Source organism: Protomyctophum bolini, assembly GCF_963924005.1.
Source record: "Protomyctophum bolini genome assembly, chromosome: 18".
NCBI lineage: Eukaryota > Metazoa > Chordata > Actinopteri > Myctophiformes > Myctophidae > Protomyctophum > Protomyctophum bolini.
The window spans coordinates 31,182,202-31,201,394 of record NC_137879.1 but is presented as its reverse complement, the minus strand read 5'-3'; the positions used below and the strand labels follow the sequence as shown (position 1 = coordinate 31,201,394).

The 19,193-nt window shown below is 43.6% G+C and overlaps 1 protein-coding gene across 1 annotated transcript; it reads right to left on the bottom strand.

Moving 5' to 3' along the window:
* Positions 1 to 8: 8 nt before the first annotated feature.
* On the bottom strand, positions 9 to 18,093 carry plekhm1 (pleckstrin homology domain containing, family M (with RUN domain) member 1). The gene is made up of 12 exons (XM_080788424.1): positions 17,896 to 18,093; positions 15,605 to 15,693; positions 12,869 to 13,113; positions 11,597 to 12,241; positions 9,566 to 10,076; positions 8,523 to 8,685; positions 6,172 to 7,164; positions 4,200 to 4,345; positions 3,318 to 3,511; positions 2,317 to 2,380; positions 2,020 to 2,177; positions 9 to 1,626 (listed from the first exon to the last, which is right to left on the bottom strand). The coding sequence occupies exons 2-12, from the start codon at positions 15,656 to 15,658 to the stop codon at positions 1,521 to 1,523; spliced, it is 3,279 nt and encodes a 1,092-aa protein (XP_080644550.1). The 5' UTR covers positions 15,659 to 15,693; positions 17,896 to 18,093; the 3' UTR covers positions 9 to 1,520.
* Between the last annotated feature and the right edge of the window lie 1,100 nt (positions 18,094 to 19,193).

The window sequence follows — 19,193 nt, the reverse complement described above, 5'->3', positions numbered from 1 at the left end:
AATTGTTTTATCTTTTTAATTAAAGTATAGGCTAAATGAAGAAACAAGAAACAATCAATACAGCAATGTTCTATGTTTCAGCATTTGGTAAAATGTCCCATAACAATACTTTAGACAGTAAACAAAAACTAAAAAAATACATCACTGTGCAGTTTGCTGTCAAGACATTTCAGATGAACAGGGATCGAACAGGAAGTTGTTTTTTTTATGTGCAGGTGAAATTTATAATGTTACTGAGATCGAATTAAACCAACATTTCTGCAACAATACATTTATTTTTCAGAGGGATGGTTTGGCTACTATAAAAACTGTTTGTGTAAGTGTAACATTAGCCCCAATCTGAGATTAAGTAAACTTCACATAGTCAAGGACATTGCAACTAAATCTTTAGTTGAAATATCCCTTTAACAGTCACGCCTTTCAGTGCAAATGTGCAAAATATGAGAATGTCAAATTAATGTTCAAAAACATTGAGGAACCCAGTCAAGAAGTACTGTATAAAGAGTAAAGACCTGTACAAATATTAAAAAACAAATAGAATCACTACTGCACAATCATGATTTATGCACTTCTGCCATTTCACCAATCTTTTCACTATGGCTAGCAGCATAGCAACACAGACTAAATCAAAATATTTGCTCCTAACAAATGTCAGTGAACATACAAATGTCATGTTGTGTGTTCATAAAACCTCAGACAGTTCGATCATTAAGAAAATAAAAAAAACTCCAACATAATCTTAATAATTTGATTTACACATTCACACAATATATATTTTTTCCCACACCGCTTCTTCTAAACTGGGATGTCATTTATAAAATCTTCAACAAGGCAATGTCTAAAATCCTTTTTGCAAAGCTTTTTTGGCACTATATTAGAAAAATGTGTACGGTTTAAATAAAAAGGAAGGCACATTATAATCCAGATCTTAAGTTAATTAGAACATTTCAAGTGTTGTTTTGTATTTATTTATTAAACTTATGTATCCATCCCCTCTTCGTCAATACCGCTTGTAGGCATGTGACTTCTATGAATCCCCATGATAAGTATAGTGTCAAGCATCTCTTGTAAACATGACAGAATAGAGAAAAAAAAGGTTCTGGACCAACAATACAAAATTAAATTAAAAAACACTAAAAGTGAGCATATTAGCAGAACCCTTCATTGGGACTCAAACCTTTATTTGATGGCTATGACTGTCTGAATTAAACCTCCAATAGTGAAAAGTTGGATGTACTGTGCATGTCAGTAACACCCATAATGTCAGTGATGGGGACTTGCTGAGTCTCTCTGGCACACACGTCCACTTCAATGGATGTTTGTTTTGGGTCAGACAGAACAGACGAGCACCACTACATAATTGCACTTGAGGTTAGTTGACCAAAAAAGAAAAGCTACATTTTGTGTTCCTTTTGTCGGTTTCCTTCCATCAATAATCTTATAGCTTCCAGGATTACAGATAGGAAGGGGGGCCCTGTATGATGGCAGGGTTGCTACAGCGGTCTGCGGTCTGGCTCGTCTCAGCCTTGCAGATCATCCAGGTATTTCTTACGCCGCTGGCAGCGCGGGCAAGAGGGCGACTGTGCATGGCAGGCCAAGTGAAACACGGCCTTACAGTCTTTACACCTGGAAGACGGAAAGAAAACGTGCGTGAAGATGAGGACTGAGGACATTTAAGCAAGAATGCTCACCCGAGACAAACCAATGCGATTCACCAATGCGATTCACCTATTCACCTGTCTATGTTCAATGGCATTTTCAATACAACAAAACAGATACATTTTCACAAGTGTAGCCAATTATTTGTAGCACTATCTGCATAATTTAGACATAATGGCAATTAATTCCTCACCATAGATTTCTGTATGTTCACTGATGTGACTGATATACCACCGATAAGTTCTACAGTGTGTAAGCGTGTGTTATTTGAATTGATTTGAATTGTGTGTGTGTGTGTGTGTGTGTGTGTGTGTGTGTGTGTGTGTGTGTGTGTGTGTGTGCGTGGCTGCTGCTGCCTACCGGGTGGTGCTGTCGACCTGGAAGGGGAAGATGACGTCGTTGGAGTTGCAGATCTGGCAGTAGAAGCCACGCTGGCTGCAGAGTTCACATTGGTGCACATGGCTGGAGGCGAACTGCACCAGCGTGCTCAGGTATGCCACGTACTGACCCGTCGCTATCTGAAAAACACGCAAGCACACAATGATATACACATATTTCAATGTAGCAAGCTTGACTATAAAGACTCAAGTGATAAATTATGGAGCGACTCAGAACAGTCATAGAGGAAGGAGGCAGCAGTATATAGCATTTGCATACCTGTCGCAGGTCTATCACACTGTAAAGATGGCTCGACTCCAACAGGTACGTCCGCTGCTGCAATCTGAGGAGAACCCAATAACAAAACAATGCTTGTTAAATGTACAAAAAGATGCAACAACCTAACATTCCATTGTCGATAATGACAACACAAAGCGGCATATTCACTAACCACGGTCTGGGTACTATGCCTGTGTGTTTTATTACCGCTGTTTTGTCTGACCAGTGAAACACTTTGGTACAATGAGCTGTTTTTAAATGTGCTATGTAAATAATTTAGATTTTGATCCCAATTTTGTAAAAAAAAATATATATATATATATAGCAGATTTACAATCTCACAATGTCACATTATGAGCTTGTAAATCGGCTATTTCTGCCACTAGATTGGTGCCCGAAACTCAGGATCCACACAAGTTGGGAATGATGAAAGTTGGTATTGATGCACGTTGAGAATGCATGCCCCACCCAGTTATGCATACAAGTTATAGCCATTGTCCCCATCTGTTTGTGTCCATTGTCTAGATCAGATTAACAAAAATCGTAACCCTGGAGTTGTTAATTTTGGCAAAATCATGTAGATATTTTTTAGGGGTATTAAAGACTCCTAGTAGAGACTAGTCCTCTCCACTACTAGACTGTCCTCTCCCAGCCCGTAAGGGGCCATGTCTCTTCACTGTATCCCCAGTGAAGAGACCATCTTCCCCCATACACCTGATGGTCCAGCTCATGCACAAAATCTGGAGAGGGCTCCTTGGACTGCCAGCCCACCCCCCCAAGCTCTAGTAAAGGGGTTCTCAACGTTTTTGGCCGGGGACCTCCGGAAATGCTTTGGCAATGCCTCGGGACCCGAGACAAACTTTGTGCTTCCATATGTTCCAGTTTTATGGAGATGCCGATTTACTTTTCCAGCAGGACTTGGCACCTGCCCACGGTGCTAAAACTACCAAGTAGGGCTGAAGTGAACTAACCTGACATGGACAGTTTCACACACCACATACCTGGCTTGGACCTTCTTACAGGCACCACTGCGGCAAGTGAGCAGGTAGTCTCCCAGCAGGCGTAGGCTCTGACGGAGGCGGTGTGCCTGGCCCATGTGTTCGGCGTGCTCCATCAGCTCTGGGTTCAGCTGCTCCAGGTTCAACAGGGGCTCCTGCTCGATCTCATCCAGCAACCTCAGGGCCTTCCGGGAAACCTGATGAGTCACGAACACGATGCATGAGAGAAGTAAAACGTATCAAGAGTACATTTATTTTTGTTTGGCTTCTTCAGACTTTGCTGCAGCATTGGTAATAAAAAAAGAAAAGAGAAAAAAAGACAGTAGGCCCCACCTGACCTTACTAATTAGCACACATTTTACGCCCTACACAGCCCGAAAATGCCAATTAAAAAACATCACTCCTGTGTGAACTTGTGAACTTAATTTATGTGATTGGTTAGCCGATTTGCTCGTCTACATATGACGTACATTTTCTCTTCATTGTCAATGGCATTTAATGTTTGTCTTGCCACAAATTTACGTCATATTTGGCAGACATTTGACATAATTTCTCTTTTCATTGTCAATGGCGTGTGTGGACAAAAGCTGTATACAGGAGGGACTAGTGCCCCTCAAAAAGAAAAAAGGGTCCATATATGGGCATTCCCAGACCTGTTACCCTCAGGGCATCTTACTGGTAATAAGGGAATAAAATAAAACATATCCATATGATATGCATTGTTTGCTTTGAAATGCTTGGGGAGGTCATTATGCGAAATGTATGTAAAATGTATATTGCAGTGTAGTAGTCTATATTGTTTCCAGAGGTATTTAGAGAATTCAAGGTCCCATTTTATGGCCTTTGGCCCTGTATAGTACAGCACATCTGCAATGCTGGACCCACCTCTCGAGCTGTGAGGTCCCAATTGTGCACCATGCGGGCTGGGATGATGGTGGTGTCACCAAGGTGGCAGGAGTCACAGTAGTACTGGCCCGAAAACTCACACAGCTGCACTCGTCCCAGGGAGAGGCCGATCTGTCGAGGGCAACCTGCACAAGGGACAGACGCAAGGGATATAAATATAGCAAACAAATATTCCTAGTTTCACGTCAAGGTTGTGGTATGACTTTACCACAACCTTGGAATTATTTAGCTTATTTTGATACACTGGGGAGTGTCACTACCTGCCTTTTCTTACAATACAATAATATGTTTCTTTAATTTCTCAAGAATTAACTGCTTGAACTTAACTGCCGTTTTTGCTAACTGTGAAACCCCAAAGTAGCAGCTCACTTGTTTTTTATTTTATTACATTTAGAATAGCCAATTATTTTTAACTATTTTCTCCACAATGTAGTAGTTTTTAGTAGTAATTTGTCCACACTCATACGTTTGTGTGTTGTCATCTAACAGTCTCCGTCCTACAGGTGCTGCCCCAGCCCGTAGGACTACATGCAGTGACAAAGATCACCATCCCAGGCCAGAGATTGTGTTCATAGTTCATACTCTATACTCTGTAGATTTGAACCCCCCTAGACTCCACAGTGGTGAGCAGGTACAGGACTGCACCAACCGAGCCCCTCTACATCTCACATGCATTTAATTTGCAGATTTTGTAGTGTTAATTCATTTACATCAAATCCCCTGAAAGAAAGCCAACTACTTTTTTTTCTCTGTGAGATTGGACAAAGGCATGGTAAGCAATAAGCTTTACATGATTTCATGCATAACTAGCCTATTTCCTGTAACTTCCTGAAACTACAGGCCCATGTTAGCAGATGCTCTTTACTTCTCTATTGTCTATTTCTCTATTTATATAGAACAGCAAACCCCCAAATATCTCTTACTGTAACAACACATCCAGCAGATTTTAAATCAGGGGCCTGCATGTACGTTTACGAAGTCATTATATGGCAGGCCAGAATTGAATGACTCGCCAATTAAACTACTTAAGCCCTATATACTACGATGCAAGCTGGGAAAAAGAAATAGTCAGAGTCTGATGACCTGCAGTCAGGAATCCCCAGGACCCACGCATCTGGATCTTATTATAAGACATGCATGCATGATGTGGAGAAACAGACTGGGAGATGTGGAGAATGGCTAAAAATAAATTAGAGAAAAAAGTGGACAGGCATAGTCTCTTTTTCCCTCTACACCAAATCTCTTCAGGGAATCTGCAAGCCCACAAGGCATCACGTTGCAACACGTTGTGAGCTTGCTGCTTGTAAAAATGGTAGCCAACGCCTCACTGCTGGCACTAAGGGTTGGATTGGGGTTAAGTCTCTGCGACATACTAGTGTCATGGCCAGGGGGTGTACTTGTACATCAAACACTGCCCCACGCTAACTGGTAGTGTCCTGTATTAAGCTACTTGCTTTACTATAGCCAATGCAAGGTGCAACAGAAATGTCTTGCTCAAGGACACAATGCCAGGAGGAGGCAGGAAAGGAACCGGGAACCTTCAGATTCCCAGAAGGCCACTCAACATTCTTACACTGTTTGATAACTGGTTGATATTTTAAGTGACATACTGACAGACTTGCTTGCACAACTGAACATTTTCCAAATGGTTAAAGTTCACTATAAATGACATGACAGTGTTAGTAATGTTTTGGATAACTAACAGGATGTCTCTTTGACACAATGGACGAACAAAGCCTGCCGGACGTGTTTTTAACCATGTGAAATACTATTATTCCTTTTTTTTATCCCTCTTTTTTTTGTACCTTTTCATGCTGCACAAACTGGTCTTTGAGGCAGCACCTTTAAGAAACATTGTACCTGCTGCTACTTTTCCCCCCACCTACATATGATAATATATAATATTTAATTTGTTATATATATATATATAATATTTAAACCCCAAAATCACCTGCACACTTGAAGTTCTGCTTGTCCAGCCCCTTCACTGACGGCACAGTGTATAGATGAGCCAACAGCGCTCCATCTCCTTTCAGTCTGTGTTGCACCAGTCTGTGGACGTTTCCTGTGATGACCTGACCCCCTACTGCTGGCTCCTCCGATAACCCATCCTCCCCGCTGTCCAGGTAGGAGTCCAGAGCTCCTCGGATCAGAGCCCTCCAGGCGCGCGCCTCCTCGGGGCTCTCCGCTCTCAGCCTCAGTGTCTCTTTGCAGGTCAAAAGTTTAAAGAAGGCCTCTCCTCCCAGCGAGACGGCCGGAACAACATCGCGAATCACTTCGATGGGGTGGCCTATCCGCAGAGACTTCCGCCCTTCCTGGACCCAGAAGCCCTTCAAGGCCTCTAAGGAGAGGGAGAAGACAAGACGCACCCATGGCCGGCCATCAGCGTCTGGCGAGAAGTATAACACGGCTTCTTTGATGGCGTCTGGCTCTGAGTCAGCAGACCGTGTCCAGTCTAGTACCTGTGGAGGAAGAGGTGGAGGCGCCGTACACCCTCCACCGCCCTCCACGTCCGCGGACCATGAGCCTCGTTCAGGGCTGGAAGGGGTGGAGGAAGTAGACGATGGCGAGGGTTCATTCAGACCGTTCATGGGGAGGGGCTGCAGCACTTCCCACTGCTCATCCACGCGGGAAGTCGGGCGACATTTGTTGACCGCCTCCACAATGCGGTCCACCCAGTCCTCTGCCTCATCATGATTGGCTGCCCGGAGGTAGAGGCGCTTACCCGAGAAGGCCAGCTCGAAGCGCCCGTCGGCTGAGGTGACACGGGCGTCCTCACAGCGCAGCAGTGAGGAGTTCTCGCAGCCGGTGCGCTCCTCAGCATCGAGGTAAAGGCGGAACTCAAAGGGGGACAGCTCACAATAGTAGTCTCGCCACCTACCCAACACGCCGCGGTATTCCAGGTGACCAAGCTTCAGCAGGCCACGGAACGGGTTGGACAGCCCTGACAGGTGGAAGATGAAACAAGGACAAGACAAAGTTAGCACAATACAATACCAATTTGACTATTGGTTTGCTTTTATTCTGACACCTTGGAGATTAGTATTATTTTCGTTGTGACAAAAGCACAAAACCGGTTTCAGCAGCACATCTGATCCTACAGTCACAAGGGCAGTGACGAAGAAAACATGAAAAGGGAGTAGGGTTGGAATGTTACTGTATGGTAGAGGTCTTGACGGGTCCAACAGAAAAGAAAAGACCCGCTAAAAATGGCCCGGGACCAAATGGACCCACTGCTATTATTAGAATTCTAGCTCCGAACCGAAAAGCACCAGAGGTGTCGGAACCGGAGCCGAACGGAACCGCCTATTATAATAAATATGAGGACCGTTACCCGTACAAAACCCAAGGACCCGAAATGACCGAATGCCAAATTGTGCTTTCTTGTTGTTATCTCGGTAGTGTGCGCCTCTAGTACTTCCTTCCATACGTGCCGCAAATCACGTGTCTTCTTAGGACATAACATCTTCTTGAACTATATATTGCCGACTATAAACTTCACGTATTTCCTCACATCCGGTGTATAATAAGGATATTATACACAGGATGTGAGGAAATACGTGAAGTTTCCTAAACATGTAGACATGTTTCCCCACACAGTTAAGAAATATATGACTTCTTGAAGGGAAACTGAGGAAATTGACACATCATTCCATCCAAAGATGTGTCAATTTCCATCCAGACTATTAGGAAAAGGATCTCTTCAAACATCGTCAATTCTGATGTTCCTTAGAGTCTGAAGAAAGTTGGAACATGGTTTTCAAAATGTGTCCTTGAGGAAGTTCCAGGTGGTCCCCAGCAAAATGTATTAAAAGAAAGGGATCTCTTTTAACACAAATCGTGTACGTCCCTGGCACAAAATATTTTCCAATGGTGATCCATAGGCAAATACATTTTAATTTGTGGACATGAAAAAGTTTGTATATATGTATATTGTTGTTGGTTGACATAGGTCCATCTCCTTTATGACTCACTGAATTGGAAGGAAGACATTAGGGTGAAATTTGGTGTGGAGCAATAGACTACTATTTGTAATAAGATTTATCCTAAAGAAAAATCATGAAAACACCCCTCTCCACCAACAACTACTCTCAACATTTAGCTTAAAATTCAAGGTCTACATCTATTGTTCTTCAATGACATCTTCTCAAAACCATTTATAGTTATGTTCTGCAGTTGTTGAAACAATGCATTTGTAAAGCTTGTAAATCTGCTATTTTGTTTCAAAAGTACATTGTAGAATGGTCTTAATGGGATCATCTACACCTACACGCCATTGACCAGTGTGTTTTGACCAAATACCTATTTGTCTGCGGTGAATCACGCTGGGAGGTGGCTGAGGGCCCTCGGGCTCAGAACAGGGGGTGATCAGCCCATTAACACTGGCTGGGGACTCCTCTAGGTCCGCCACTTCCTCAAGGTGGGGCTTGTAGATGTCGTCGTCTGAGATCCAGGAGTGGGTATACTGCAGATGACAGTACAACAAAGTCATTCTCTCTGCTGTACAGTTATGTGTAATTTACTAACTTATAGTAAGAATACATGAATTTCCTTGTGGCTTCAATAGAGGACCGAAGTCTCACGTAATTTACGCATCCTACCTGAATCACAGTTACAGTAGGTTATAACAAGGACTTTGGATGTCAGAGGAAAGGAAAAATGTGTGTGTGTACTTGTATTACTATACTTGTGAGTGCCAAATGTCACCACAAATTTGAGAAATAGGCGTTTGAGAAATAGGCGTAGTACAGACAATAGACAATGTACATTATGATGACCATTGGATTGGGCATTTAGGGGGTTGCATTGGACTTATGCCCGTTTTATACTTAGTTGGACGGAATGTGCGCCAGTTAGTGCTGCATGATTCTTGCTCAAATGTGAATCTCGATTTTCCTCCACGCAATACTCATTTTTGATGAGAAATTTGATTGTCTTTAGTCTGTAGTTGCTGAACATTCAAAATGTGGCTCCTGGAGCCAACTACTGTGACTTTAAACAGACAACATTAAAGTGCTTGACTTAACCTCTCTTAAAGTCTCTCTTGTAGCAAAAACATAATAGTAACTAAAAAAAGAGTTGGACCGCCAACTGGTGCTGTATGATTTGATCAAATTTAGAAATAAGACTGCATAGGTGTCTGAATCTAGATCTCAATCTTTTTTCAATTAATTGTGCAGCACTAGAGCCAGTGTCTTGCACCGACAAATAGCTGATTTACAAGCCCACAACGGCTGTTTGGCAAGTTTTAAAAAACAAAATACTTACATCAAAATATGTGTGTGTGTGTGTGTGTGTGTGTGTGTGTGTGTGTGTGTGTGTGTGTGTCACTTTCCGACACTTACCGAGAGCGATTCCGCTGACATTTGTCTGCCGAGGATACTGGCAGGGTGAGAGAAGGCCGGATCAGGGCAAACAGTTCTGAGGCTGTTTGCTGAAGGCTCAGAGCTGCACTCTGCAGGGTTCTTCATCACCTCTACTTCAGTGCCCTTCTGGAAAATCTCAGTCTCCTTCCGATAACAGATTGCGTGTTCCTCCTCCACAGGCTTGCTGGCGGCCACATTTGTGTCCGAGCGCGACTCAGAGGAGGCATCAAGCCGCGATTCAGAAGAAACGAGGACTAATTCGGGTGCCGGTTCACAACATGATGCCGGTTCTGAGCCCGGAGGCGAGGAACTTGTTGTCCGGTCTGCAAGTTCGGGGAAGGGCGTGGGCGGGCTGTGGATCTCGCTGTCGGAGCCGCTGTAAGCAGTGGCATCGGATATGTGGTCGGGACACACACTGGAGACAAAGGAGTCTTCCTCACGCATGGAGTCCTGGCTGGAGTGTCCGCAGCTACGAACGTCTGACAGAACACTGCAGAGACACGACAAGTTTCAACCAGTGCAAGGCAGGAGGACAACATTTGATTGTAAATGAAGGTGCATGCATTTGATCAAAGAGCAAGAAGTAAATGCATCTAAAAGTAGCTGGAAATCAAACATTGTTGACTTTACTGAATTAAAGAAGCCTGGACACATTTCGAGAGACAGCGAGATCAATTCGTGGCGGCGACGACTCGCCACGACCTATTTTTTTACGCCATGACGTATTCTTCATTATCCGCCGTGGCGAGTACAGAATCCGCCATGGCGAGTACAGAATCCGCCATGGCGACGACTCGCCACGACCTATTTTTTTACGCCATGACGTATTCTTCATTATCCGCCGTGGCGAGTACAGAATCCGCCATTGTTTATTTTTTTTTTGCGTGCCGTGGTGCAAGTTTTATTGTCCTACTAGTACTATTCTCGGAATTATTTCATCCTCTTGTAGCGTAACGGTTAGCGCTCTCGCCCCTATAGTCAAGGCACTGTGCCGGGCCAGGTTCGATTCTTGCAAAAAACAAACTTTTTTTTTTTAAAGTAATTTTTTTACCCGTACATACAGTGTGTGTGCGTGCGTGCGTATACAGTGTGCGTGCGTGTATGCGTGCGTGCGTATACAGTGTGTGTGTGTGTGTGTGTGTGCGTGCGTGCTTCATCGTATTTATTATTATTATTATTATTATTAATATGCAGGTAATAATAATAAATACGATGAAGCACGCACGCACGCATATACAGTGTGTGTGCGTGCGTGCGTATACAGTGTGCGTGCGTGTATGCGTGCGTATACAGTGTGTGTGTGTGCGTGCGTGCGTGCGTGCGTGCTTCATCGTATTTATTATTATTACCTGCATATTAATAATAATAATAATAATAATAAATACGATGAAGCACGCACGCACACACACTGTATACGCACGCACGCATACACGCACGCACACTGTATACGCACGCACGCACACACACTGTATGTACGGGTAAAAAAATAACTTTAAAAAAAAAAAGTTTGTTTTTTGCAAGAATCGAACCTGGCCCGGCACAGTGCCTTGACTATAGGGGCGAGAGCGCTAACCGTTACGCTACAAGAGGATGAAATAATTCCGAGAATAGTACTAGTAGGACAATAAAACCTGCACCACGGCACGCAAAAAAAAAATAAACAATGGCGGATTCTGTACTCGCCACGGCGGATAATGAAGAATACGTCATGGCGTAAAAAAATAGGTCGTGGCGAGTCGTCGCCATGGCGGATTCTGTACTCGCCATGGCGGATTCTGTACTCGCCACGGCGGATAATGAAGAATACGTCATGGCGTAAAAAAATAGGTCGTGGCGAGTCGTCGCCGCCACGAATTGATCTCGCTCCACCTGCACATTTCTCCATATAGGTTAGTACAGTGACTGTTTCATTTACTCTGAATTTGGGAAAATGTCCACTGGTTACCAGAACTTAATAGCTTTTCATATCATTCATAATATTTACATGCAATCCCACAAACAGAAACGTACTCTTTGGGTGGCCTCTTAGTGCTGCCGTCACCATTGGGGGACAGATCCAGGTCACTGCGGGGGTCCTGGCCCTGCAGGAAGCTGTCAGAGCTCAGGCTGGACGACAGCTGAGAGGAGCCCGTTGTGTCCAGGCTCAAATTGGACGAGTTCATGGCGGTCCTGCTCGCCGGTAACGCCCCCGCTCCCTTTCCCACCTGCACTGCCCCTGGGCCCCCCCTGTGCACCTCCACCGTGTCCGAAGATCCCGACGACTGAGACGCCGTATCCCACGACGACTCCTTCGGCTGGGAGGCTGCGCCGTTGACGGCAGTGGGCGGTTCGAGCCCGTCCGCCTGGGCGGCGGGGCAGAGCCCGGCGAGAGCCAGCGGGGTGGTGGTCCACTCGTTGAGGACGGCCGACTTGTAGGAGAGGTTGAACGTGAGCGAGGCCAGGCCCTGCAGGTAGCTGATCAGCACCTCGCGCTCCTCTGGGTTCAGGAGCAGCGCGGCGGGCTGATAGTGGGCCTGCAGCTTGGAGCCCTCCCTGAACAGGGACACCAGGTAACACTCCAGCAGGCCGTGGTTGAGCGCCAGCCGCAGCCACGCCCGGCACCGGCCCACGTCTGTGCTCACGAAGCTCAGCTTCTCCAGTTCCGCGATCACATCACTGGACAGGTAACAGTAACAGTATTAATAAGAATTTACTTATTTTTGGGTAGCATCTTTCACAGTTCTCACACACACACACACACACACACACACACACTTCATGTAATGGGTTTTAACCAAAATGTCAGTATACCTGAGGTATACCTGTTTGTTTTGACCGCTGTTTGGTAATACATTATTTTGGGAGCTTTCAAAATGGTGTGTACTGTAGACTTCCTCCTTCTCTTTCTTAACCAAAATGAACATATTTTGGGAATGTCATTATAGGCACTGTTTTGTTTGTTTTTTTTAAGTTCAGAATGATGTTGATGATTGCGTTTAACTTTTTTTGAATGAGCCATGCATTTCACCTGAATGAAAACTGATGAATACAAAGCTTGTTCTGATGGCAAGCAATATCTTTATACGAGTAAACCAGGTACTGCTAAGCAGTACACAGCAGAGAGTAAGCAGCAGTCTAAATAGCTCAGATTTAGAGCTTGTAGATCGACTATGTTTGGCAAAGAGATTTGGTGTACTGTAGATGGGAAATGTACAGTTTTAACTCAGGTCACAAATCTAGAGGGTTTGTGTGGTTAACAACATCATGTTGTGGAATGTGTTCCTTGTTGAGCTCTTCACTCACCGGTGGGTGACACTTTTGAGCAGGCTCCAGAAGACAGGCTGGGGGAGGGATCCCCTCGCCCCCTTCTTCTTACGGCCAGCGGCCACGGCGCGGATGTGCTTGCTCTTGATGCCGTGGATGAAGATGGCCTCCAGGGTACAGCAGAGCAGGTTGGCATCCCCGTCCTCGCTGGTCACCACCGCATCAGACGTCACATAGCGCTTCTGCAGGGCCTTCAGTGACAGCACCAGCTTCTCCTTGAGAAGCTGAAACAAGATGATCATTGTGGAAATTAGAAATTCATTCATTTAAAAAAAAATCACACTTGTGTGAAGTGAGGGGCGCTCATAGCATCATACATCACATTCCGTGCTCAGCCAATCAAATCATCACAAATCACCGGCCAATCACTTTTGGCGTCTTCACTTTTCTGCCTTCACTTTATGTAGTTATGTAGTTGTACTTTGCTCAGCCAATCAAATCATCGCTATGGGGTCATCAGCCAATCAAATAATCGTATTTGTGTTCAGATAAACAGACAAAGCTGGGCATAGGGAGGGGCTAGCACCCATAGAGTATATATGAATAGAGAAGTCACCCAGAGGAAACCCTGAGGCGAAATGGACATAGTGGCCGAATGAAGGTATTGCAGCCTGGCGCGCGTTCATGTGTTTGGGACCAATCTATCCCAGAATGCACTCTGTTCCTACGCGGAAGGAGGTGTGAAATCGCCTCATGCGCTTTTGAGCAACTTAATGCAAGTGGATGGAAGGAGAACTCGGGTGTCTTCTCTATTCATATATACTCTAAGCTAGCACCCCTCAAAACATATATGGTGACGCTATAACAGGCCGATTAGAAACATTGGGGCTGGAGGCTCTTCCTTGATCTACTGGGAGTTTCACATTCACGTGCAGACAGAAAACATACCACCCCCCATCCCACCTTTGGCCTGGTTGAGGCCAAAGGTATCGATAATTAAGGCCTTGACATAAAGGGACTGCTTTTCATGTTACAGAGATAGCACAAACAAATAAATACAAGCATTCAAATGGATCTTATTTTGAATGAGGGAACTAGGAACAATAGAAAAATAAAGCTTGAGGAAAACATTTGTCATTGTTCCATTAAGAGAAGAGGAAAGATGGCTCATTGACCATGTGACTTTCAAACGATTACCCATTGAGTCACCTCCAGTCAGCTGACAGGCACAGACTAGTGAACATCAACAGGCCTACATTATGCAATACACTATAGGCCATCAACATATATCAGACTGAGAATGCCATTGTCTGTGTTCTGTACATTGGGTACTGTAGCAGCTGTGCTGGTGTCAGCAGAGCCGTTCTACAAATGCATTACTAGGCTACACAATAAAATCCAGAAATTAACGCATAGGATTTTACCATGTACTCTGACCTAAAATCCCCCCAAAACCAACAATAATTGGCAATAATTATGTCAGCCAGTCACAGTTTCCCATGGAAATACCTGTATATCTGGCATTCAATTTAAACCCCACTGCATTTAACCCCACATTGCTTTGAGTTTGATGTGAGGACAAGGCTGAACTTTTGTCTTTGATTCACTCTTTAGCTTTGTTTGTCTGACAATATTAGACTTGATTAAGGCCCTCTAGCCAGGGCCTTTGAAATAATCAAGACAAGCAGCAGAGTACAGACCAGAGAGTACGCAGAGTACATCACTACCAGATACTTTATATATAAAATCTATAAACACCATTTGTCTAGTCATCAGATGCTTTAGAGAAAATAGTTAAAAGGCAAAATATGTTGCAAAGAAAAAACATTAAGCTAAGGCAGTGTGATTAGTGTTAAAGCAAGTCTGAAGAGGTGGGTCTTGTCTTGATTGGGAGGCTTTGAACACATCAAGGGTGGGGCAAAAAACTAAACCTGCTGGTACTTTCAGTACAATTTCAGTGTCAAGCCTTCCTCAGAGTGCTGTGTTTTAAAAAGTGGTCTGTGGTGTTGTGTGTACCAGGAGGGACTGATAGATAGACAGACATGACAGGGGCAGCGGTGGCCGAACGGTTTGCGGAGCGGTCTTGATATCGGAAGGTCGCTAGTTCGTATCCCCGGACCGGCACGTTAAAATTACCACCGCTGAAGTGCCCTTGGACAAGGCATTGAACCCCTACCATGAAATGTTCTATGAGCAGGGCCTGGCTGTAAACAAGTTGTTGAGCTTAGTCCAGTTACCCTGGGTAAACATAGTACCTTTCCTTTCCTTTACAGGGACTTCAGCTGCTATTGGTAATACATAATTTCAAATAAATTGCACACACTGTGTTCTCGTGACAGCCCCCGTACTTGCACAACCCCCGTTGTCAGCTAGTGCAGGCTCTGGTCAAGGGACTCCCATGGGTCCTTGGGGTCCCAGACATGCAAATCCTACAAAGTGGGAGTCGGCAGCCTAATGAATAACAAAGCGGGGGTCCTTTCAATTAAAAACCTTGCTAATCACTATTCTAGATTCAGGTTTGGTCACTACTCCCGAGTCCTGAAAGGCTTTGCAATTTTAAGTAATTAGAAGTACCACTGAAGAGTGTAATGTTGATGTAAAATGTACTGGTGAATCAGTTACCTAAACTTAGTTTAGGTAACGCTACCTAAACGATACAAAAAAATAAGATTCTGAATAATAGTTGAATGCCATGAAATGCCACAAATGCAAAACTGTAAGGATGTAATCTTCTAAAGTTACAAGATCTTAAACAACATGGAGCTGTTGCTTTACCTGTGTGACATCTTTGACCTCTGGTGATGGATCTGGTGTCTGTGTGGCAAGCATGGCACTCCGGAGAAGGTTTATTCCAACATGGCACGCTGAAACACAAAAACAGAATATATTCCTTTAGGAATGAGCACAAGGATGCTGGGGCCGCATTGGGCCATCGGAGGAAACCAAAACGACCAGACAGGACTTAAACCTACAGGAATAAAGAAATGTCAGGAAGACCAGAGGCTGGAGGAAGGCCGGTCAACCGAAAGAGAAACCAGCTGGCTCATTGTAAACTGTCAAAACATCTCTTCCTTCCCATTGTATTCATAACTTACTTCCCTGTTGAAACGTTATCTGACATGATGATAGATGGGTATAAACGGTGTGGGTGTGTTTATAGCCAGATTGCCAATGCACATATGATCACATCACAATGTCTAATCTGCACTGTAGCGGCGTATACATTTCAGACTTCAGAGTCAGGCACAGTTGCACACACACTGTCACACACACAGTACAAATCAGAGTTAAAAGCCACTTCTGTATTCAAGTCATATGACAGTGATTTAGAGGGTTCTCTCTCTCTTTTTGGCTGCAGGGAAGCAGCCACAGAGTCACACACATATGATGCAGAAATAACTTAATCTTCATACTTTCATATCAACTGCATGTATCAATGACAAACTGCTCTGCTCTATTATAACAAGGCCCAATGCATAGATTGACACAGACAGACACAGCATTTTTAAACAGTAAAATAAATAGAACGTACTACCTTTAAAGGGACAGCACTTGGCTATGATCAGCTTCATTCTGTTCTGATCCATGGAGGACACCAGTCTATTCTTGACCAAAGCCAGCATTGTTCAGTGTTCCCTACTGGTAAGTGGTAACTAACTAAAGGAAAGAGGAGACCCGCACACCGTTTTTAAAGCTCCCAAAGAAATTACCCATACTGGTATAACTACTCATTGGTTACCAGTAAAGTGGCAGTGAATGTAAATGACAGCATTGTCATAGCAGCATGATCAATGACTGTGTGATCAAAGGCTCATTCGACTGTTCTAAAGTAACACAGACCATCAATGGTCGAAAACACACCTAATCTAAAGTACAAAATGATGGCTTCAGTTCCAGCTAACGCAATTAAATATGCCAAAATGAATGTCCACTTTGTTACATTTTTAGGTATTTAGTCTGTCAGTGTTAAATACATAAGATTTTACAACAAATAAAATCAAGAAAGAACAAGATTTTTGGGCAGGATCTCATTGTTGATCACTATAGTACTAGGAATACACTTAGCACACTAGCTGCTGCTGGAGCACTCATCCAATGTAATTTTGACTGTGCATGCACCTGATGGTACTCCTCTATAGCACCACTAAAGGCATTAAAACAAAACTTCAGACCTCTCAAAACAAACTGATACTTCAATAACGTCACACACACACACACACACACACACACACACACACACACACACACTCAGAGGGATCGAGATCCACTGATCTCGTTCAACCCTAGCCATGGTTCACATGACGCTCAGTCATGTTTCAGGGCTAGTTCAACCCTAACCTAAGATTTAGACTCTCTCTCGTAGATGTATTTATCGATTCTGACTGACATGATTGAAAATGTCAGAATCAATAAATACATCTACGACTACGAGTCTAAACTGTCTAAATCTTAGGCTACTTCCAAGTCTTCAACCCAGATTCGTTCTGCTGCTATGCCACCAAAATGTGGAATGACATCATTGCCCAACCAACAACCATCACAAAGTGTGACACTGACTCCGTACCCACCTTCATGACCGCCATAAAGTAAAGTCTTCTAAGTTTGACATAAATGACCTCCCCATGTAGAGCTACTCCCCATTTATGTTGTTGTATGTATTGTAATGTCTTGATTAATTGAATACACAGGATTTACACAGGACACACCATTTTTGTTATCCTTTTTGCATCATTGTATAATCGTACTACTGTATTTGCAAAATGTTATTCCAACAATCAAACAGTGTGACTATAGTATTGACTAACTTATAACTATATACTACATTATCTTCATTTCTGCTAGCCATGGTTCCAGGGCTACATTTCTGCTAACTTTAGCAAACCAGCTAAAGTCAAAGTCAAAAAAGTCAAAGTAGTACGATTTGTCACACTTGTACGCCGGCAATTCATACGTGTGAAATGGACAGAAAGACCCACAGATCATCACAGTGTAGGTGTGTATTCTAATTCTGATGGCAACAACATCAGCTGACACACACTGCTGCTGCTATAATAACACTACTTTACCTCGGTTGTTAGGGTCCCAAAACACGCAGGGCAGCGACTGTACAGGCCAGGGACGTCCCAGAAACGATTTCGCAAATGTTGAATCAATTCGAGTGTTGCTTTTCCATCGTGACTGTGTTAAGATCACTTCTGTACAAGACGCCAAAGTGAGAAGAATATGCTGTTGTTTTGTTGTTATTGAGTGAGTCGCCTGAGAGCAGCAATTTAGCAAAGCTAGCCAAACACAAATGCATGACGGGAAGTGATACCAACTCATGTGATGGTACGTTTTTGCCTATTATTGTAAAATGAGTCCAGTCCAACCTGGTCCAGATCCTGGTTCTCACCTGAGGAGGGGGTTCTACTTCTAGGGGTTAATACTAATAATACGTAATAGCAAAATAATTAAATATTTGTAATATTTTTTCCATCTACAAGTAAAAACAACTGCAGAACGTCCAACAATAGCCAAATAATGGTAATGGCTATTGTGATCAGTTACTTCCACGGTCCACCCACAGGGAATAGACAAAAAGCGTGCCATTGAATGCAATTTCAGAAGCAATTTTTAATTTAAATTATAAATCCACTTTAGGTTGGGCCGGGGAATCTTTCTTTATGCTGCTGCATTTACGGTATGTTTTGCATTTGGTTTGTGTTGGATTCGTCGTACATGGCCAAAATGTACCCTCTGCTCCTGTGACGTGACGATGTTCCTTTGCTGGGACTCCGTGTTCCCTCGCCTGTTTGACTGACCAATGCTGACCTGACCTGTGTGTTGGTTGGTGTGCAAGAATATTAATATACACTGTCACTCTTTTGCTGCTGCTGCTGCTGCTGGGGCAGTATTTTCTATTTTTTGAATGCATGTAGGGCGGGTTGCTCGTTGCTTCCTTTTCATTTTTACTAGCCTACTACTGTACAAGCAACAAGCACACTGCACCACAAATGTCTCTGCGCTCTCGGCCACAGTGCCAAATTTGCACACTACTGCAACTTGCTAATTAACAATGTATTTTGCAATTTGTGCACCTGCTGAACCTGGCTCTAGTCTTGGAATATACCAATTTGTGGAGATAGGGGGAATACAGGTTGTAATACCTGGCTTGTGAAAACGATAATTTTGTTGAAATGGGTTAATTAATTGAATCATGTAATTTAATAACAAAGAGACATTCATGTATTTATTTTTAGTAAAAAGTAAAAATAAAATATTTTCAGCCAAGGCAGCTCATAGTCATACTAACCACGCGTCACCAGGCTTTCCACCTCGTAGGACCCCCCGCAACATTTAAAAGGTTCACACCTTAGAATATATA

Excerpts from the sequence above, each read along its gene's own strand:
- plekhm1 (XM_080788424.1), bottom strand. The coding sequence starts at position 15,658 with ATGCTTGCCACACAGACACCAGATCCATCACCAGAGGTCAAAGATGTC. Across the intron at positions 12,242-12,868 it reads CTCAAAAGTGTCACCCACCG|TGATGTGATCGCGGAACTGG; the intron begins GTGAGTGAAGAG and ends TTACCTGTCCAG. Across the intron at positions 2,178-2,316 it reads GTGTGATAGACCTGCGACAG|ATAGCGACGGGTCAGTACGT; the intron begins GTATGCAAATGC and ends CGTGTTTTTCAG.